This window comes from Eulemur rufifrons, chromosome 8 (genome assembly GCF_041146395.1).
Source record: "Eulemur rufifrons isolate Redbay chromosome 8, OSU_ERuf_1, whole genome shotgun sequence".
NCBI lineage: Eukaryota > Metazoa > Chordata > Mammalia > Primates > Lemuridae > Eulemur > Eulemur rufifrons.
Window position 1 is genome coordinate 6931941 of NC_090990.1, and position 21169 is coordinate 6953109.

Below are 21169 nucleotides of genomic sequence, written 5' to 3' on the forward strand. Positions count from 1 at the left end.
GTACTCACTACATCTAATTATCTCACTCAACGGTGAGCTACATTAGGGCTTCTGCCCGGCTGGGACCACCACCCACCAACTGTATGGCAAACTGGAAAAAGACGCCCTTCCACCGAGAAGATGCAGCCCTGACTGCAATTAACAATGCAGCCTGGGCCAGCCCCCTTGCACAGTGCACAGCCTGCACAACCTTTGGTGGTTGCCTGAACGAAGTGCTTGATAAATATGTGTTGAATGAAGGAAGGAATTCAAGACTAAAACCCGAAGAGGTTTTTACTTTTGAATTAACTGAGGCCTGCCGAGGTCTCGCCCTAGGGAAGGAAAGGGCGGGTGTCAGCTGCCTCCTCGGGGGTGGGGCCCGGGGTCCAGCCGAGCGCCGGCCCCGCCCCGTGCCTCCCTCGCGTGGAAGGAGCAGGCTGGAGCAAGTGGGAGGAGGTGGGAGCGGGCGAGAGGAGCGGCCGCGCGGGAGGCGCGGAGGGAAGAGGTGGGTGCCGGCTGCGGGGCCGCCCGCCGCCTGGAGGGGGAGCCTGGGCTTCAGGGAACGCGGGCTGCGGCGAGGCTCGGGCTTCCGGAGCGCGGCCGGCCCCAGGACCCGAGGCTTGTCTTCCCGTGCTGGCCCCCGGGTGGCGGTGGCGGTGGCGGTGCGGACGGAGGGGGAGGGAGGGGGGGCGTGGTGCGTGACGCGGGGCGGGGCGACAGCCGACTGCGCCAAGGCCGCAGGCTCCAGGCCGACTCCGAGCTCTGGTCCCGGGCCCAGGTCGCGGCCCAGCAGGGGACCGGCAGTGGGTGGCGGACGAGAGGCGCCCGGGTTTCCGGCGCGGGGCTGTGGGGCTGAGCCGAGCCCGCGGACGCCGTGCCGGGCGGCTCGGACGGGGACCGGTCGCCCGAGCGGGGCCGCGCTGTGCCGGGTCGGGAACGCCGGGCCCTGTCTCTGACTCGGGCCCTGGCCGCGGGGCTGCCCAGGCGCAGGCTCGGTGTCCGTGACCACCCGGGCCACACCCCGCGGCGGCGCTCGCCTGCGGGATCGGAGACAGCTTCTGCTTCCCAGGGGCGGGCGTAGTAAGAGCCTCGAGGGCCCGCCCGGAGGGTCCCTGCAGAAATGGAGAGCGTGCGACACCGGTGTGAGGAGTGAGTGAGGTGGCTTCTTAGGGCTGGCGTGGGCTTTACCACTAGAAAATGCCCTGGTATGGCCGTCACCACCTGGTATGGCCCTGCCCCACCCCTCCGCTGGCAGGCTTCTCCCTAGGTGACAACAGAAACTGAAATGTCCGGGGAGGGTGATAAAATGCGACCAGAGCCAGAGACCAGGCTTTGGATGCCACGGTGGTAAGCTATTTGTACCTAAAATGCCTCTAACTTGAAGCCTAATGACCTGTATTTGGTCTAGAGGATGCTTTTGGAAGTTGTCAACATTTTTTAATTGACAGAGTTCATATTTTTAAGTGCTTACAGTTGCTCCTGAAGAGAAGATCTGGCCACACTCAGGGTTTTTCCCATCAAAAGTGTTTTTCACAAGGCATAAGTACCTTTCTTACCGGTGGTTTTTCTTTGCCATTTTAAAGTTCCCTTCCCGGGGCAGCAGCCAGAACGCGTTCCCACCCGCATGTTTTGTGGGATGGGCACTTTAACAAGACCGTGCCCTGCTTCTCTGGCCAAGTCGCTACAGAAAAGCGGAAGCAGCCAGCAAGTTTCTCTGTCTCCCTACATGTAGGTGAACGTCCTGCCCACATGTGAGCAGATCCGGCCCATCTGAGTGACAGTGCAGAGCCCTGGCTGCCAGCCCACTCCGACCGACCTGGGGCAAGTACCTGGGATTCCCGTAGGGCAACAGATTCACGTGAGGGTGGTGGCACTGTTTGGAAGTTTCCCAAAACCTGTGTGCAGTGCAGAGGTGCAGAGCGGAAGGTGTTCTTGGGGGCAAGTTCCTGCCCTGGTGGTGGCAGCGATGTGAACAGCTCTCTGTGCCAGCCTGGGCCAAGTGCTTCACTAATACTCAGTCCTCCCGGCCCTTCTGGGGTCAGGACAGTTCCCACTGCAGGCCAGGATTCGAGCCCAGGCAGGTGCCTCAGGCACCCTCCATCTGCTCCGTCTTCCGGCCATTTCCAAGTGGACTCGCCAGACACCCAAGGCAGCCCGGCCCGGAGCTGTGTAGCCTTCTCATTGCGGTGTTTTATCACATCACATCTGGCTTCCGGGCCAAAGCGAGCATTTGAAGAGAGGGAGGAGGGTGTTTCTCAGCACTGGCCCCACCACTGAACGAGCATTTATGAGTCTGGGGATGTAAAAAAGATGTCATATTCTCACAGTTCACAGCGTTAAAATAACAGATTACCAAAACCTCACAGAGCTTGCAGGACTCGCAAACAACAGAGACTTCAACAAAGTCTTACAGTTCACCCGGCCCACTGGCTCTAAAATTGAGCATTTTTTTTTAATGGGGCGAGAGACCTTTAAAAGAATTTGTCCCTAAAGACTGTTTTTATTGTACTCTTCCAAATGTGCGTGACCTGTGACCACTCTGTCGGTTGAGGGCCTCCTGTGTACCAGAAGGACCCTCACAAATGCTGCTTGTCTAGCCCCTCTGGTTTTCACGGAAGATGAGACCATTAGCGAGGAGTCCCCGGCCGGGTTTCCAGCGATCTCAGGGCCCACCTCCCTGGTCAGGGCTCATTTCCACTGTCGCCCCCCGCAGGCCTGTGGGTGCGCCCCACCCCCGCTCAGCCATGGCCCTGGTCAGCATCAACGAGCTGCCCGAGAACATCCTGCTGGAGCTGTTCACGCACGTGCCTGCCCGCCAGCTCCTGCTGCGCTGTCGCCCGGTCTGCAGCCTCTGGCGAGACCTCATTGACGTTGTGACCCTCTGGAAGCGCAAGTGCCTGCTCGAGGGCTTCATCACCGAGGACTGGGACCAGCCTGTGGACAACTGGAAGATCTTCTACTTCCTGTGCAGCCTCCGTAGGAACCTCCTGCGCAACCCGTGTGCGGAAGGTGGGCTGGGGGTGACGTGGGGCTGCCACGGGGCTGGTTCCTTCCCACCCTGAGCCTCGGGGCTTTTGCACTACCCGGAATGTTCTCTTACACCCCTAACACCTACCCCACTCTCTTGGTTCCTCCTTTTTCTTCAGATTTCAGTCCAGAGACCTGCCCTGAACCCCCAGTCTAAAAACAGCTCTCCCCACCTCCACGTCACCCCCATTCAGTGCCCGATAGCACTTTTCATAATTACCTTACCTTGCTCTGTCACAAACTTCAAGTTTCAGGGGCCTGATGGACCTTGTCTGCCACTCTACACAATGTCCACGGTGACACCTTCACATAGCAGGTGCTCGGGAAACGTTTGTTGAGTGAACGAACACACGGCAGATCCAGCTGTCCCCGTAGTTCAGTCCAAGCTGCCCAGTGTTCATCGAGGGCCTCTTGTGTCACGTCTGTGTGAAGTCTTTACAAATGAATTCCCCACCCTCCCATGATCCTCGTTCTAGAGGATTTAGAGGTGACTGTGATCATATAGTTTGAGGTCCCTGTTTAGCCTGGAATATTCTATTTGCCAAGGGTTTTTCCCCATCATTCATTCAGCACCTACTGTATACCAGGCACCATGCTTCTTGTTGGGGCCACAGCAGCAGCAGATCATGAAGCATGGTTTGTGCACCAAGAGTCCCTTTTCCCCCTTTAGCCTCATGAGAATCCTGGGAGTTGGCCAAACAGTTAGGATGGGCTCCATTTTACAGATGGGAAGCTTTAGGCTCCAAGATGAGGACTTGCCCAGCTTCCAGGGCCTGGTCCTGGCCAGTAAAGGTCTTGAGCTCCTCCCAGAGACCCCGTAGACAACACCCCAGACAGTCTCTCTGCCTGCCCCAGGTCCCACTCAGAAGCTGCCCGCCCAGCCCACACTGCGTGACAGCTGCCTGCGGCCTTGCCTTGCCCTGGGCCCGGCAATGGTCAGGTCGGGCCTTGCCCAGATTTCTCCCAGGGCCCGTGCTCAGCACCAGCCCAGCTCCTGCATGTGACTCCTCTGGCTGTCTACTGGGGGTGCCCAGGGCTCCTGGCATAGGGAGCAAGTCAGTCATTTGGAAAAGCGCCCCAGTGATTGTTCAGGACAGCCTAGGTAGAGAAGTGCCACTGTTTTCTAAGGTCCTCTAAGCTCAGTTTGAAGGGGATAACCCTGAAACCTGCCGAGCCCGCTTGATGGAGGTCCTTTCACAAATTGGGGGTTACCACAGCCACCAGCCCAGAGGGCGCCTGTCCTCCTACTTACCACTCTCACCCTGGGCACAGGCCATCTGATTCATATCAGAATAGTAGGTCCCCACGACCCTCCAACAAAACTGCAAATCAGTCCTCCCAGGGTCCCCATCCAACCCTGGTTATGTAGTTAACCAGGGGCCTCTCCCTCCTGGACGTCGGGGGATGTCAGCGGTCAGGGAAGCAGCCCACACAGGGATGAACTCGCATTAGCCACTGAGGACAGACAGTACTGTCAAAGGCCCTCAGCAATTTAATTTTTCAAGAACTGATACTTGGGTATTTCCCATAGCTCCACAACATGGAAGTGAGGAAAGGTTTGGTTCAGAATTTCTGGTGATGCGTGTTCTTTTTTTCAGCCTCACATTAGGAGTCAAGCCAGTTTGGGACTACGTGGGAGGGAAGGGTCCCAGTAAGAGATGATATGGGGACAGGAGGGAATGTGTTGGAGGAGGGAGCTTTGTGGGGGTGCTCCAAGGTGCAGTTGGAGTGCACTTGGACTGGTGGGTGCTGACCTTGGCCACATAATACCCTCAAAAAGGAACTAGCTGGTTAACCCTTTGGCATCCATACCCCTAGACATCTGAGTCTTCCCCCCACCCCACCGTCCCCCAAGGGATTCGATAACGCCAACCACCCTCCCTCCAGTCCTCCCAGCACCTAGTGGGGAGGGGATCTCACCTCTGCTTCCATTTTCCTAGAGGATATGGGATCATGGCAAATCGACTCCAATGGGGGGGACCACTGGAAGGTGGAAAGCCTCCCTGGAGACCATGGGATGGATTTTCCTGATCCCAAAGTCAAGAAGTACTTTGTCACATCGTACAGGTAAGAAAGCCTGAACCCAGGAGGCTTATGTGGAGGGGTAGAAAGTCAGGACACCTTTGCCAAGTCTCAGGCCTAAGGGAGGGTCTCTGCGAAGCTCAAGACAGGTGTGTGAAGGCCAAACCTGCTCAGGGTCCCCTGCTTCCTGCAGCGAGTAACTCAGTGGCTGGGTGGTAGGAATGGATGTCATTTGAAGGAGGCCAGGCGCCGACTGGGCAGTTAAGTCAGGGGTGTCTGCAGGCGTCCCTAATCCAGGCACGTGAGTTCACAGAGGTGCCCTCCTTGGTATCCTGGGAGACTGGGCCTCTGGACTGGAACCAGATGCCACCCAGGCACAAGTGGGTCACACTCCATGCATGTATTCCTCATGGGCCTGCACCACGGTAGGAGCCAGAGGCAACACCAACCAGTGCTGGTCCTGTAGCGGTCAAGGGACACCCTGGGTTCACCAGGGCTGCCGAGGCCTGGGCGAGGAAGGGCCTGTGGAGCACACCAGGGGGTGCAATCTCTCTCCCCGCTCCCCAGCACGTGCCTCAAGTCCCAGCTGGTGGACCTTAAGGCCGAGGGCTACTGGGAGGAGCTCATGGACACATTTCGGCCCAACATCGTGGTCAAAGACTGGTGAGTGGGGCGCGTGGCCTGTATCCCCACACTCTACATCTGTCCCTCTTCTCTTACTGCGATACCCACTGGGTAGGACAACTCATACCGAGTGCCCGCTCTGTGCCCAGCAGTGTGCTGGGGCCGGGGCTGCCCCTAGAGCCAGCCAGACCTGGCACACCCTCCCTCTGCCATAAGACCCAGTGCCTGCTCACCCAGCGGCACCTCTAGGCTCCCCACTACCCTGTGACCACCAGCAGGACACAGTAGCCCCCGTTTGCAGATGGGAAGACTGCGGCGCCCCCAGGTGTGATGTCACTAACAGGCCCTGGAACAACAAAGGACCCTGGACTTGGTGGAGACTCACAGGCCTTCCTGCCTCCCTTCTCCCCAGCCCCTTTTCCCTGTTCACCCCACGACTCTTTCCCGAGCTCCTACTCTGTACACAGAGCTGTGCAGGGGTCTGCCTTGGCCCAAGGCAGAAGCAGGACCCCAGTTCTAGCCAGCCCCCAAGGCCACCACCCGGAGGGGGGGAGGCTAGAGGGGTATGCAGAGGGGCAGCTGGGCTGAGCAGAGGGTGACTGTACCGGCCCCATCACACAGGTCACCCTGGAATCTGCCACTGAATCTACAGCCCAGTCCATTGTAAGTGCAGGCGACACAGCTTCCACAGTCAGGGACTCTATCTCTGTGGAGGGCCTTTTGCTTTCTAAGGTCACATCTTGAGTAGAACGGCCAAAGGAGTTGCCCTTTTTCTCAGATAGGGTAACTGAGGCCCAACACGGACAGACTGCTTACCCACGGGCCACAGTGAGGCCAAGGGGACACTGACGCCAACTGGGCCTGATGGGCAGGGCAGCGCCAGCACAAGGGGGCTCCAGCCAAGCTCAGGGAAAGGAAACTCCACCTCGTGGGCCCCTGGGGCAGCTCTCAACCGCACCCTCCCCAGGTTCGCAGCCAGAGCAGACTGTGGCTGCACCTACCAAATCCGAGTGCAGCTGGTCTCCGCCGACTACATCGTCTTGGCCTCCTTCGAGCCCCCGCCTGTGACCATCCAACAGTGGAACGACGCCATGTGGACAGAGGTGAGGCCTCCTCTGCTTGCACTGGCACCCCCTTCCCCCAGGGCCAGGATGGCAGGAAACAAGGGGCAGCCCCAGCGCCTGAAGCCCCTGCCTTCTGGCCTGGGCAGCTTTCTCCCACCGAACAGGCTCCTCCCTCCCTCTCTCCAGTTGAGGGGTCATCCCACCCTCTCCCCAGTCTCAGTGGTCACTTCCTCTCCCCTCAGGTCTCCCACACCTTCTCAGACTACCCTCCAGGCGTCCGCCACATCCTCTTTCAGCACGGGGGCAAGGACACCCAGTTCTGGGCAGGCTGGTATGGGCCCCGGGTCACCAACAGCAGCATCATCATCAGCCATGAGACGACCAGGAACCCGGCTGCCGCCACAGCTCTGCCCGAGCCTCGGCAGGGGCAGGAGGAAGCTGCCCACCGGCCCTCCCCACTTCGTCTCCACCAGCCCTTCTGACAGTCTGTCCTCTGACAGCCATTCATCCGTCCCCTGTCTGCTTCAGCCAAGTCCTTCCAGGCAAGAGCTGAGCCGGGAGTAGGCAGTGAGGCACCCTGTCCCAGGAGCCAGCACCTTGCCCCACTTTCAGCCTTGGGCAAGCCCGCCAGCTCGTGGTACCAGAGCTCTGATGTTTTGTCATAATAAACGTTTTCAGTAAAGCCAGCCTGGGTTGGGTTTCCAGGTTGGGGAAGGGGTCTGTGGTACTTTGGTAGAGAAGCAGCCCCTCCCCCAGGTTAATGTGGCCACACCTCTCCCTCCTGCTCCAGTTAGTGACAGCCCAGCTCAGCCCAGCCCTTGGGGCCCCTTTATTGAAACAACTCACAGCACAGTATCTGAGACAGACAGTGTTGGCCGGCTGGACCCCAGGAGGCTGAGGAATCAAGGTCCCAGCATCTTTCACGGCCCTGGGGGAGGCTTCCTCCATGAAGGCAACCTGACCTGAGCAGCCCTGGGCTGGAGGGCGGGTGGTCCTTACATAGAGGCAATAAGAGCACTTGGAATAAGGGTGACCCTGCAGCGCTGCCCTAGGCTGGGGGCCCCCAAAGTCTGACAGTTCTAGCATCAGTGGGGTGGCAGGTGCATCCTCAGCTGCTTTTATGAGCTCGCTCTTCCACGTAGAGCTGCATCTAAGGGACAGAAACAAACAGCCATGGTGAGCCAGCCAGCCAGGGCACCTACCCTGGGCCCAGCAAGGTTAAGGGAAAGGGGAGAGATGGGAAAAGCCTTACACCAGGCGTTCCTTAGTCCTCGCCCCCAAGCCTTGATCTGCAAGCTCCCTGGCAAGGCCTCAGCACCAGCCTCACCTCCTAAGCATCCTCTAAATAAAGGTTCTGCGGTCCCCATGCAGCTCACCTTTAAAATGTCTGATGTCATGGTTTTTAGGGGTATCAGCCGGGGGTCATGCATGTGGACATCCTGCTCATCCGCCAGGATCCAGGGGAAGTCCTGGGGAGGGGACCAAGGTGAGGGATGGAAAGGGCTGGACCCTGGCCTGCCCTCACTTTGCTGCCCCTCCCCCTCCAGGTGGGGGGGGTGGGGGGAGGTGGGCCTCTGACTTGAGGGAGCATCAGTATCACTAGGGAGCTGCTGGCGGGACAGGTTGAGTCTCCAGAACCCACATGACTTAACAAGTCCCAAGCGCCAACTCTGAAACTAGTGGGCCAGGACTCCCTCCCTGGAGAACCCCCCCTTCAGAAGAGCCAGGATGAGCCAGTGTCCCCAGCATGAGGCTCGATCTGTGCTGCTCTCAGCTGAGTGCCCAGATGGAATAATGGCCAAGCGTGTGGCCATACAGTTAACACACGAGAACCCGCTGGGTGCCAGGCCTTGGCCACAGGCAACGCCCCTGCCTTCCCAGAACTGTGGCATCATGTCTTCAGAGCCTCCCAGCGGCCTCCCTGCCCGCCCCCCAGCCCAGTCTCTTTTCACCTTGATGACCTGGATCTTCTCCATGTTGCGAGTGGCAGCTTCTCTCGTGTGCACCAGGACTGTGAAGGTACAGCCTGGGGAGCAAGAGGTGGGTGGAGCTGGGCCACCTGGTGCTTGCCGCTGGGCCCAGCCTCTTCCCACCTCCCTCACTGGCTCAGCAGCCCCCGCTCCAGAGCAGAGTGTAAAGCAAATGCTAAGAAAAGGGACAGTCAGCAGGGAGATTAAGGCCAGGTAGAGTCAATCAGGGAAGCTTCCTGGAGGAGATGACTCTCAGAGGGGTTCTGAAGGGCAGGAAGGAAGAGTCGAGGCTCAGACAGCCAAACGGGGACCTGAGAACACAGACCAACCCCAGGTAACCATGGAAATGGCAAGGGAAGAGGGGAGGGGAGTGGGCACACCTGGGGGATTGTGGTCCAGGACGGCGTCGCACACACTGATCTTCAGGATGAAGGCTCGGAGCAGCTGCTCCACGTGAGACAACAGGGAGTCTGAGCTGGGAGTGAGAGGTCTCCCATCACAGGGTGCCCGCCCTCCCACCACCAGGAGCAGCACCCAGCCCTGGATGCAGACCTGGGGTCCAGAGCCCCTCCAGTGCCTCTGAGTGTTGGCTTCTAGGGCCTGGCTCCCTATATAGTCCACACTGTTAATGTCATCGGAGTTTACAACCCATGCCCGGCCCCACTCCAAATAAAGGCAGAATGTGCAACCAGGCTGGACAACAAGGACACCAAGTCCAGAGGGGCAAGGGCTTGTCTGAGGCCACACAGCCAGTAGCACAGGCTGGTGCCAGATTCTAGTGTCTTGACCTCACTGGAGGAAGCATGCAGTTGACCAGCTAACCCTTGTGCCCAAGGTCAACTTCTAGTTGACTGTGGACTGGACATTTGACTGAGAAGTCAGGAAACTAGGTCTGTGTCCTGGGCTCTGCCACCACTCAGGCAACCCTGGGTAGTTCACGTCATGTCTCTAAACCTTGGTTTCTCCATCTATAAAATGAGGTGCCATTCACCGATGCTGTGATTTTCCAGGTGTGACCCAGGGTGGTATCTGTGTAACCTGTGTACTGTCCACAGAAGCCAGTGCACGGTTTTGCCTCAGCCACTAACCGGGTGAACCCTTGGCAGGTTGGCACATCTTGCCCTCTCTCCTCTCAGACCTTACCAAGTTATTCAGGGACTGTCTTAAAGAGGTGGGGACGGGGGGCATGTATTGCTAGAGATGGACCTCACATCAGCTAGCAGGCAGAGGGGGGACAGGCAGCTCACCTGATCGATAGCAGCGGAGGCTGGGTGATCTCAAAGACGAATTTCTCCACTGGGCGGTGCTCTTTATCCAAAATTACCACCACCACTTTCTCCACATCATTCTGCAAGGACAGGAATCCCCCCACTGCAGAGCTGGACACCCCACCCACCTCAACCCCTCCCTGCCCAAGGAGGGATGAGTAAGTGTGTACCCACAGCCCTGCTCACTGCTCAGGTCCCTGAGAGCCCAGAGAGCAGGTTTGAGGTCAAGTTGGCACCCTCGGATGTGAGTGATACAGGTTGAGAGAGGATGCCTGGGACCCATGGGGGTCTTGGGAAGTCTGAGACTAGGCAAGATAGGAGGAGGAAGCCCAGACAGAACTTTCAGGGTTGGGGGCAGAACCCAGAACCCTCCAGGCAGCCCCTACTCAGAGCCATCTCCACTAACCCAGGCTCCCAGGCCCAAGGTACCCAGAACATATGCCTTGGGACCTGTCCCTGGGTGGGGGTGGTCTACAGAGTGCAGGAAACAGGCTTCTGGATGTTAGAGCCATGGGGACCCGTCATGGACTCCCCATCCTGGAGCTACGCCTATGAACATGGAGGGACAGATTGGGGGTGAGGTGGCTGGAAGGGCTTGGTGCCTCCTCACCTTCTCCAGGAGCGGCTTGACGCAGTGCAGTGTGTCCTGGATGTACTGATTCAGCTCCGGGTGGCAGGACATCTGCACACAACCCCACGTGGCTGGTGAGGCCCAAAGCACAGATGTGGATACCACCCAACACCCCTCCAGGAGCCCAAGACCCCACCTGCCTTTAGACAGAGTCCAGCAGCTCCCTGGGGCTCTCTACCCAAGAGACCACTTGGGTAAGAACTGTGAATTTACCCGTGGAGAAAGAGAAATTAGAGGACAAGAATTCAATCTCAACACTAGCATTTAATATAGGATTAGGGGTTCCTAATGTGGGGTCCATGGACTCCTCCAGAGTCTGAGAAGTCCCTAAAATTGTACAGAGTTTTGTGTCTTTTTTTTTTTTTTTTTTTTTGAGACAGAGTCTCACTCTGTTGCCCAGGCTAGAGTGCCGTGGCGTCAGCCTAGTTCACAGCAACCTCAAACTCCTGGGCTCAAGTGATCCTCCTGCCTCAGCCTCCCGAGTAGCTGGGACTACAGGCATGCACCACCATGCCTGGCTAATTTTTTCTATATATATTTTTAGTTGTCCATATAATTTCTTTCTATTTTAAGTAGAGACAGGGTCTCGCTCTTGCTCAGGCTGGTCTCAAACTCCTGAGCTCAAACAATCCACCCGCCCTGGGCCGAGTTGTGTGTCTTTGTGCATATGGGCACTTTTCCAGAGAATGGATCCAGAAATTTAATCAGATTTCACAAGTTAAGAACTGGTCTTAGGCAAATTACTTCTCTGAGCTTCAATTATTTCATCTGTGAAGATCTCATCAAGTGAGGATTAAATGAATTAAGTATCTAGTACACAGTGGGTGTTCAGTAAGTGTTGATTCTTTTTTCTTTTTCCCCCGTACAGATGCTCCTTGACTTACTATGGGATTATGTCCTGATAAACTCATCAAATAACCTAAGTCAAAAATGTATTTAATATACCTAACCTACATCATAGCTTATCTGAACCTGCCTTAAATGTGCTCAGAACACTTACATTACCTACAGTTGGGCAAAATCATCTAACACAAAGCCTATTTTTATAATAAGGTGTTGAATATGTCATGTAATTTACTGAATTTATTAAATACTGTACTGAAAGTGGAAAACAGAATGGCAATACAGGTATGCAAAGTACAGTTTCTACCGAACGAGCATCACTTTCGAACCATCATAAAGTTGAAAATCATCTAAGTTGAACCATTGTAAGCTGGGGACCATATGTATATCTTTTAACCTTCTACTATCTGCCAGTAATTGGTCAATTATTCTTTTTTTTTTTTTTTTTTGAGACAGAGTCTCACTCTGTTCCCCGGGCTAGAGTGCCGTGGCGTCAGCCTAGCTCACAGCAACCTCAAACTCCTGGGCTCAAGCGATCCTCCTGCCTCACCCTCCTGGGTGGCTGGGACTACAGGCATGCACCACCATGCCCGCCTAATTTTTTCTATTTTTAGTTGTTTGGCTAATTTCTTTCTATTTTTAGTAGAGAGGGGGTCTTGCTCTTGCTCAGGCTGGTCTCAAACTCCTGAGCTCAAGCAATCCTCCGGGCCTTGGCCTCCCAGAGTGTTAGGATTACAGGCGTGAGCCACCGCGCCCGGCCCTCAATTATTCTTATGTTTACTGAGTGCCTGCCAAGGGACAGGCACTTCTAGGGACCGGAGATACAGCAGAGGCATGTTTACTGCCTGCCTTTGCCTTTCTACCTTCAACAGCCCATTAGAGTTTAGGGTGAATGGCAAGAGGGAGAAGGTGCTGGAGGTTTTCAGAAATTCCCTCTCCACACCATGGTTCACCAGTTTCAGGAGCTCTTTCAAAATACCACCATGCCCCCACGGCAACTATAATCGAGGATCGGGTCCCTGACTTCTGGCCAGGGGAATTCCCTTCTGAGGGGATAGTAAAAAACACTTCAAAACTGGAAGGCAAGGGCAGGCCGAGGGTGGACTGGACCTAAAAGTGGAAAAGTTCTCAATAATCCACTTTCTACCACTCTGTGGTTCGGAGACGACCCGTGGCCCCAGCCCCACCTGGGAGGCTCACCTGGACCGGCACATTGTACTTCTTGCGCTTCTGGAAAATGCCCACCGGGTAGACCTCGCGCACATAGAGGATCAGGTGCACAGCCACCTCCAGGAACTCGCAGAGCACGTCGGCCACCACTGCAGAAGCACAACCCGGCGCGCTCAGGGAAGTCCACGGGCCCAGGCCACCCCTCCTCCCAGGCCCAGAGGTCCAGCCTCCCTACCCTGGCCAAAGTTGAGGTCCTGTCGCGTGAGCGTAGTCATCCTTCCTGCTACCTGGGAGGTGGAACAAAGTAGGGGGTAGTTCCAAAGGCCCAGGAGCTGCAGGGCCCGCCTACTTCCACCGCCCCTCCCTTCCCTTCCGTCTTGGGGGGATGGGACAGGACAGCCACACACAGGGCAGCTGGGAAGGACCCCCCACGCTGGCGTCATAACCTGGGGGCATCAGCGGCGCGCTGACCAGCCTCTGCCCATTGGCCCCCCAGTGTCCCCTCGCCCCGCTGTCTTGGCGGGTTAGGAAAGACCTGTGTGCCCACAAAAAGGACAGGGCCGCAGACGCGGAGGGAAACAGCGGGATGCGCAGGGCCGCGAGCGTAAAGCAGGACACCCGGAAAGCGAAGCTAGGTTGGGATAAGACTCCGCCTCCTGCCCGGCTGGGTTCCCCGCCACGCGGCGGGAATCTCTCCCTCTCCTCCTCCTCCCCGGTACCTTCTGCAACCTCGGTACCTGCCCCGGTTCGGGCCCCGGCCCGGGCACGGGGAGCCACCCACTGCACCGCTCGCGCCTCCCGCTCAACCCGCGGCGCCGCTCGGTGACGTCGGCGGCGCTCCGACGGGTCCTAGCGCCCGCCTCAAGCCACGCCCTCTTCCCCGAGCTGCCCAGCCTGGGCCTCGCACTAGGCGGCTCCGGAGCGCGGGGGCGGGGCGAGCGGCTGCCGGGGGCGGGGCCAGGCAGGGGGCGGGGGCGGCCTCCGTGCGCCGAGACGGCCGGGCTGGGGAGTGGGCGGAAAACGCCGCGCAGCCTCCCTTCCACTTCGGATGAGGCAAAAAGCACAATTTAGGGCTCCACTTGGGTTCTGATCGCTACGTCTTTTCCATTCAAGGGCCTTTCTCTTACTTTAGCAGGCGCCGGAAGCGGGCGGGTAGGGGTTGCTGGCGAGGGCCAGGTGCAGGGCACAGCTGGGGGACTAAGGGCAGCCGCGTCTTCTGCTATCGCCGAGTCGCCTACCCGACAGCTGCCCAACCGCGGACGCATCCGCTGGCTCGGGGGCGGGGACAGGAGGACGCAGGTGCACTGGGGCTGCCCCCGCCCCACCCCCACCCCCACCCCGAACCTAAATGCAGCCTGGTGAGACTGCCCAACCTTCATCACAATAGCTGACCTTTATTGAGTTCCAGCCTGAGCTAAGTGTGTCCGTGGGTTATCTCAGAATAACTCCATGCGGCAGTCACTGTGATCATCTCCTTTTTACAAATGAGCCAAATGAGGTTCAAAAGGGACAAGTAATCTGCCAAATATCACAGCTTGGGGGGCGGGGAAGTAGGGGGGACGCGGAGGTGCTTTACTGCTCCCGAGCGCCCCAGGCATGGACTCAGTCTGGGAGAGCTGAAAGGGCCCTCAGAGATGATGATGATATTAATATTAAAATAATTACCAACATGATCGAGCACTTATGTGTCAAACACTGATTTCTTTAATTCCCTCGTTAACCCCAGGAGCTAAGTATCCATTTTACAGCCCCATTTTATAGATGGTTAAATAGACCCAGAGATGTTCCCCAATTCACCAAAATCACACAGTTGAAATACAAACCCAGCTCTAACGCCTATCCTGATACCAGGGCTTCAACTTACTTTACAGCCCCCTTATTTTACAAATGGGAAAACTAAGGTCACAGAAGTGGCCACAGTTATTTGTGACAAGTTAGGACCAGAAGCCAAGGGGACTTTGTCTCTGACCTCCAGGGACATAAGAGCTTGTTAGGAGTCCTGTCCATCTGTACACAGATCCAGCCAGGCATGTTTACCGTTTACAGCTCAGTATTGGAGACCTGCACCCTGCCACCACCACCACCAGAAGCCTCAAACCTGCATTTACACACATCTGACAGGAAGAAAATAAGTAACCTGGCTGATTAAGTCAGGAATGTCAGCAGAGCATTTCTCCAAATGCAGCCCTAGGAAACCTGCATTGGAATCCCCGGGGAGCCTATTAAACACACAGCTGCCTGACCTACCAGATAGAGTCGGGGTGCACAGCAGGGCACTCGCCCTTTAACAAGCTCCCCAGGGGCCCGGATGCCCAGGAAGGTGTGGGGATCACCACAGAAGTTTGGGCTGTTCGCAGAGAATATCTGCATTTTGTAAAATTGCCATGCTTGACCCAAAGGGATGGGTGATTTTGTTTCAGGAATTGATGGACCTGGCAGCACGTTTTGAGCACAGCAACCCTTCTCAAGACACGGGGACCCTGCCCCCATCATGCCATTCCCCACACAGCCAGCTGAGCCGCTCACCGGCTTGTAGACAGTGTCCCCTGGCTCCTGGAGGTTTGATTGTTCGACATGTTTGGTAACTTGGGGAAATTGAGGGTCCTTCTTTCTGGAGGCTGCTAGAGCAGTTTTTCCTTGGCTGTAGGCAGTAGCAGTCTTGTAAAAGGGGTCTTTGGACCGGGGCCTGGGGTGAGGAGGCTCAGAGCCCAGCTACTCCTGTGGGGTGGCCTCCAGGACACAGTGTGAGGCACATACATGGCCCCCAGCCCCAGCCCTCTGTCCTGAGAAGACACAGTACAAGCCACCCACAGGTCTCCTGACATACAGAGCTAAGAATTTCAGAGAAACCTTGGAGCACAGAAATCCAATCCTCATTTTTCCTATGAGGAAGGACAGCTTTTTTTTTGTTTGTTTGTTTGTTTTTTGAGACAGAGTCTCACTCTGTTGCCCAGGCTAGAGTGCCGTGGTGTCAGCCTAGCTCACAGCAACCTCAAACTCCTGGGCTTAACCAATCCTTCTGCCTCAGCCTCCCAAGTAGCTGGGACTACAGGCATGTGCCACCATGCCTGGCTAATTTTTTCTATATATATTTTTAGCTGTCCAGATAATTTCTTTCTATTTTTAGTAGAGGCAGGGTCTCGCTCTTGCTCAGGCTGGTCTCGAACTCCTGACCTCAAGCAATCCTCCCGCCTCGGCCTCCCAGAGTGCTAGGATTACAAGCATGAGCCATCGTGCCTGGCTTGGAAGGACAGCCTTTGACACTGGGGTACCCACCTTGTCACCTAGAAACCCATGGATAAAAATGTCTGGGTTTGGGGTCTTGGACTCAGAGCCCGTCACAAACAGGTTGGCTGGGAGGCAGATGAGGAAGGATCCAAACTGATCTGACCCCTAACCCCAAAAAGGCTTAAGTCTCCTCATTTGTGAAATGAACAGGCTAGACAGATGTTCCCTAAACCTCTAATGGCCTCAGGTCCCATGGGGGCCAAGAAGCTGGGGATGAGGCAGGGCCTGAGTCAGCATGGGGCCATCGGGGGAGCTCTGTGGAGACTCATCTATCCATGGGGCTCCACAGCATCTGGTTTTTCATATCTTAATCGCATCAGCATGATGGATGGTCATGGGATCCAGATTACATTATGGGGTTAATTTATTACATTTTGAAAACCTATTTGCTGGGAGACTGTTTTTCAAAGTTATTTGCATATTTTTCACCATAATGACAATATGTAGGAAGGCGGCTGGGAGGGAAGGATGGATGTTTAGGAGGAGAGAGAGCTTATTTGCCAACTGGAGCAGGTCCCTGAGGACCTGCAATGGGGATGGAGAGAAAATCACTCCCAAGAGACGATTAAATGGAAACTGAGAAGCTGCAGATAGTGTGAGCACCAGCCCAGTAAAGACTGAGACCTGCAGGGGCACAGGAGGAGTCCTGGGGTTTGCTGAACCAACATACAAGGAGCGAACTGGGTAAAACAGGCAATGAAGTGCCCAGGTGTCCAGGTCCCTAAGATGCTCCCAAAGCCCCCTCCCATCCCCACCAGCCTGATCACAGGACAGATCATCTATCCTACCCCTGCCTAAGGTTCCCAGGACACCAAACACATGGCTGGGGTGGGGACACATATAGTGAGCCACATATAGCCTGGTGACAATCCCTCTGATAGATATCCTGATGTTCAGGGACCCAGCCAGTTGGAATGCCCCTGAACAGGGACCCAGCCTCATTCATTCTTCAAGTCAGCACCTCATCCAGTGCCTGGCCAAATTCAAGTTCTCAATGTGTGTGTTAAATGAGTGGATGAAAGAATGACAGAGGAATGAAGTGCCGGAGAACAGGGCCTCATTACCACTTGCCTGACTTGAATCCCAACTTAGTCTGGATGAGGAGTAGAGACATGATTTCAGTGCTTGGGCTTAGGTGGTGGTGTGCAGAGAAGAGCTGTTTTCAAAAACAAAGGAAGGCTTGTGGAATGTTCCCTATGGTGCCCCACACACCCACCAGGCCTGCTCATGTGTCCAATCTGCTCCTTGTCTCCTCAACACTGCTCCTTAACCAGCTTTGTGGCCCTTCTCTCTCTAAACCTCAGTTTGCTCATCTGTAAAATGGGATAATTGTAGTTCCAACTCCATAGGGTTGAGCAAAGAGTAAATGACACTATTTTGTAAAAATATAAAGTGTACAATGCCTGGCACATAAATGCTCAATTAATGGCTGATGTGACAATGATATTAAAGATCTATACACACCATTTAAGCCCCCAGAGCAAACACTGTGGATAAGCCATTATGCTTTTCAAAACCCTATCCAAACCATCCTTAGCTGCACCCCCCTCCCCATTGCCATTTCCCAAGGCAGCAGGCAACCCCTAAGGTGCCCTAGAGAGGACAAGCATCCTCAGGGCATGAGATGCCTAAAAACAAGGGGCTTCAGCCAACAGACAGCTCCTCTCCTCCCTCATCTGGCCTTCTGGTATGAGTCCTGACCTGCAAAGCTGTCCCAGATCGTGGGGTCCACTGCTGACCTGGACCCAAGCCAGAGCCCTGACCGTAGGCCAGTAACACGGGTGGCTTCCAACACTTCAGCCAGAGCAAAGCCCCCACGTGTCATCCCCTCTGTGGGGTTCTGCTGACTTCTCCGTGTTCCTGACCCCTCATTGGTCAGGGAGACCTTAATGATAATCTATTCTTAAACATGGAGCGTCTACCTAGGGAAATGCACAGAGACACTAAATGTCTCACAGTTTCAGGAGTTTCCACATCCTTTGAAGCCATCGTGGATCACCAGCTGATCCAGCTCAACCACCACTTTTAAAAAAGAAACAACTTCTTTACTGAGATATAATTCACAAACCATAAAGTTCAGCTTTTTACTGTGCGCAACTCAGTGGTTTTTACTATAGTCACAAAGTGGTGCATCAATCACCACTATATAATTCTGGAACATTTTCATCACTCCAAAAAGAAAACCCCATGGCCCTTAGCAGTTACTGCCAACTTTCCCCCATCCCCTGGCAACCACTAATCTACTCTCTGTTTCTATGGACTTGCCTATTCTGAACATTTCATATAAATGTAATCATGCAATATATGGTCTTTTATGTCTGGCTTGTTTCACTTAGCATATGTTTTCAAAGTTCATCCAGGTTGGGTCATATATTGGTACTTCATTCCTTTTTATAGGCAAATAGTATTTCCTTATATGGATATACTGCATTTGTTTATCCACTCATCAGCTGATGGATATTGGGGTCCACTTTGGCCAATAAAGTACAGCATTTTACAGATGGGGGAACTGAGGCCCAAAGTCACCATAACCTGGATGGTCCAGGCCTCTCCTAACATCCACCTTTTCCTACATCATCACTCTGGGAATACCCAGAGAACAGAGTCCAAGCATATCAAAAGCTCGCCCAGCCAGGGACCAGCCAGGGCAGCAGCTTTGAATGTTTTGCTTCTGGCTCAGTCTCCAATGTTTTGCTTCTGGCTCAAGAATGCCAGGATGAAGAAGAAAATCATACCCACTAACCCCCTCCCAGGCTCAAGCCACCACCACCTCTTCTCTGCCACAGTTTCTAACTGGTCTTCCTTTCACCTTTGCCCCACAGCAATCTGTTCTTAACAGAATCAGTGAATCTGCTAAAACCTAAGTCAGATCATGTCTCTGCTCTGCTCACCACCCCCCAATGATTCAACAGCAAAAGTCCTTCCTCTGGCCTTTGCAGGATCACATCCCAGCTCCCCCTCTGACCTCACCTCCCTCTGTTCCAGCCTCCCTCTTCTTCCTAAAACACACCAAGCACCAAGCATGCTCCTGCCCCAGGACCTTTGCACTGGCTCTGACTGCATCACTCTTCTCCCCACAGCCCCACCACGGTTCATTACCTCACTTTCTTTCCTAAAAAAAAAAACTGCCTTACCAAAGAGGTCTTTACTAACAACCTCACAGAAAACAAAACCTCTTCCCTTCATCCCTTCTCTCCTTAATTTTTTTCCTATTTTTCTCTCGTTATTTTTCTCCATAGCACCAATTACCACCTGACATATATATTTGTTTATGTTCCGTCTCCTTCTCTGGAATGCAAGCTCCATGAGAGCAGGGATTCTCCTCCAGGTGGTTTACTACTGTATCGCAGGTGCTGGCACATAGTAGGTGTTCAACAGGCATTTATGGGATGGGTGACTCAACCTTCCAGTAAATAAACAGCTCAGTCCTTTCACCCACCCATCCTGGCACCTATCAGGCTAATAATATTACAATAACACTGGCAGCTAATTTTTCTGGACCATTTCCTGTGGGCCAGGAACGTTATCCCCTTACCCAGGCCACTGTATTTCATCCTTGAACCCTGAGAGTTAGCTATGATGATGAGCTCAAAGAGGTTAGGCAGCTTGCCCCAGGCCATGGGGGATGGCATCAGAGGAGGAGCACAGGCATCTAGCCTGAGGGCAGACCAGTGCTCTTAAAAAACGCTAAGCCACAATTTGCCACACTCTGGAGAAAGAAAAAAACGAAACAGTGGAAATGGAAGCCACCTGGCGAGCTCTGGGCGCCAGGCGAGACTGCTGCTTCCCACGTGCCGCAGTCCCGCCCCATCGCTCTTTGATCTCTGCAGCGCCGGCGGCCCCACTGGCCCGGTCATGAGTTATGGGGGCCGCGGGACCCATAACCCAGCATTCTCGGACTCCCGGGGTCGTCAGGACACGGCGCCCCGCGTGGTGATGGATGAGCCGGCCCGAGCGCTGGCTTTGTCCGGGTTGGGCCGGGCTGAGGAGCTTCAAGCTGGTCGTGGCGAGAGGCGGATCTTGTGTGCGTGAGTGCGTGTGTGCGTGTGTGTGTGTGTGTCTGTGTGTCTGTGTGTGTTGGAGGGGTTGTCTTTCTCCCTTCCCTACCAAGAAGGGGGCACAGGTGCGCCGTCAGAGACCCAGGTGAAATGGTAGCGCTTTGAAGAGCCCCAGTATCCCGCATCCCAGAGCGACCTCTCTGAGAACCCCGCACACCCAACCCCAGCCCTCTCGCGCGCACTTTCGGAGACTACAAAGGCGCCGCCGCTCCCCGTCGCGCCTCCTCCGCCCTGGGCATTTCTTCCGTCCCATTTGACAGCCTAGGCGGAATAATCCTTTTGGGGACCGGCTGGCCCCTGCCCGGCCAGACGCTGCCGCAGCTGAGCGCGCAGCCTCGATCCATTGTTGGGGTCCGCCAGGGACCCCCAGCCGCGGCCCTTTGTAGCCCGCTCCCCGCGGGGCGGCTCCAAATGCGCCACCGCTGTCGGCGCCCCTCCCGTCCCACGCGCCCTGGGCCGCGCCGAGGCGGCTCTTACGCACCGGGAGGAATGGGCCCGCCTCGCCCGGTGCCAGCACGGCCGCTGGGCTGCGCCCGCCTTTGTCTGCCTCCTTTGTCTGCCCCGCGCCTTCGCGGTGGCGGCGGCTAGGCCTCTGGGGAGCGGGCCCGGAACGCCGAACGCAGCTGGCGAGGGCTAGCTGGCCGGGAGCGCGCGGGCGGCCCGGGGCTGCCCCTCGGCGGGGGGCTGTGGAGCCCGCTGCCCGCCGCCCGCCGCCCCTCCTCCGTCCCCTCCCCGCGCTCCCGCCCCCTCCCCTCCAGCCCGCCCCCTCCCGCTTCCTTCCAGCCCCGCTAAGCCTGGGCACATCCTCCTGCCGCCCGCGCACCTCTCTGCGCTGTCCCGGCTCCGCGGCTCTGCCCTCGGCTGCGCTCGGCTCCCGCAGGCGCTCAGCCTCACGCCCCTCGGCCCCCGCCCCGCCGGCCGGACAGGTAAGGCACGGCCTCGGCCCGCCCCCGGCCCCGCCCTCCGCCGCACCTGGCTGCGCGCCCGGACAAAGGTGGGCTACCTGGCGCTCTCAGGGGCGGGGCGCGCTGGGGACTGGGGTTGGAGGTGAGGACGCTGCTTCCTTCTCCGCCCTCGGACCTGTCGGTCGGTCGGTGAGCCAGTCCGTCCGCCGCCTCCGCTCCTCCCCGCGTCTGCCCTCGGCTCCTGGCTCTGCTCCCGGCCTCCCCGTCCGCCCACCTGCCGCTGGACGCTCACTTTTCCGCGCTCTGACACTCCGCCTCGC

The 21169-nt window shown here is 56.2% G+C and overlaps 2 protein-coding genes across 5 annotated transcripts; one reads left to right on the plus strand and one right to left on the minus strand.

Annotated features, from left to right (window-relative positions):
• Positions 1-421: 421 nt before the first annotated feature.
• Positions 422-7199, plus strand: LOC138390451 (F-box only protein 6). Of its 2 annotated transcripts, none has more exons than XM_069479349.1 (7): positions 422-484; positions 1712-1800; positions 2693-2988; positions 4947-5073; positions 5596-5691; positions 6620-6755; positions 6959-7199. In XM_069479349.1, exons 3-7 carry the CDS (start codon positions 2724-2726, stop codon positions 7196-7198), a joined length of 864 nt encoding a protein of 287 aa, XP_069335450.1. In that variant the 5' UTR covers positions 422-484; positions 1712-1800; positions 2693-2723; the 3' UTR covers position 7199. The 2 variants fall into 2 exon arrangements, with proteins under 2 accessions (XP_069335450.1, XP_069335449.1); XM_069479348.1 differs by lacking the exon at positions 422-484 and adding an exon at positions 712-1128.
• Positions 7200-7804: 605 nt separating this feature from the next.
• On the minus strand, positions 7805-20572 carry MAD2L2 (mitotic arrest deficient 2 like 2). Of its 3 annotated transcripts, none has more exons than XM_069479354.1 (9): positions 20426-20572; positions 12834-12885; positions 12629-12747; positions 10565-10636; positions 9934-10034; positions 9067-9161; positions 8669-8742; positions 8093-8185; positions 7805-7866 (listed from the first exon to the last, which is right to left on the minus strand). In XM_069479354.1, the coding sequence occupies exons 2-9, from the start codon at positions 12871-12873 to the stop codon at positions 7825-7827; spliced, it is 636 nt and encodes a 211-aa protein (XP_069335455.1). In that variant the 5' UTR covers positions 12874-12885; positions 20426-20572; the 3' UTR covers positions 7805-7824. The 3 variants fall into 3 exon arrangements, with proteins under 3 accessions (XP_069335455.1, XP_069335452.1, XP_069335451.1); XM_069479351.1 differs by lacking the exon at positions 20426-20572 and adding an exon at positions 13336-13387; XM_069479350.1 differs by lacking the exon at positions 20426-20572 and adding an exon at positions 13318-13373.
• Between the last annotated feature and the right edge of the window lie 597 nt (positions 20573-21169).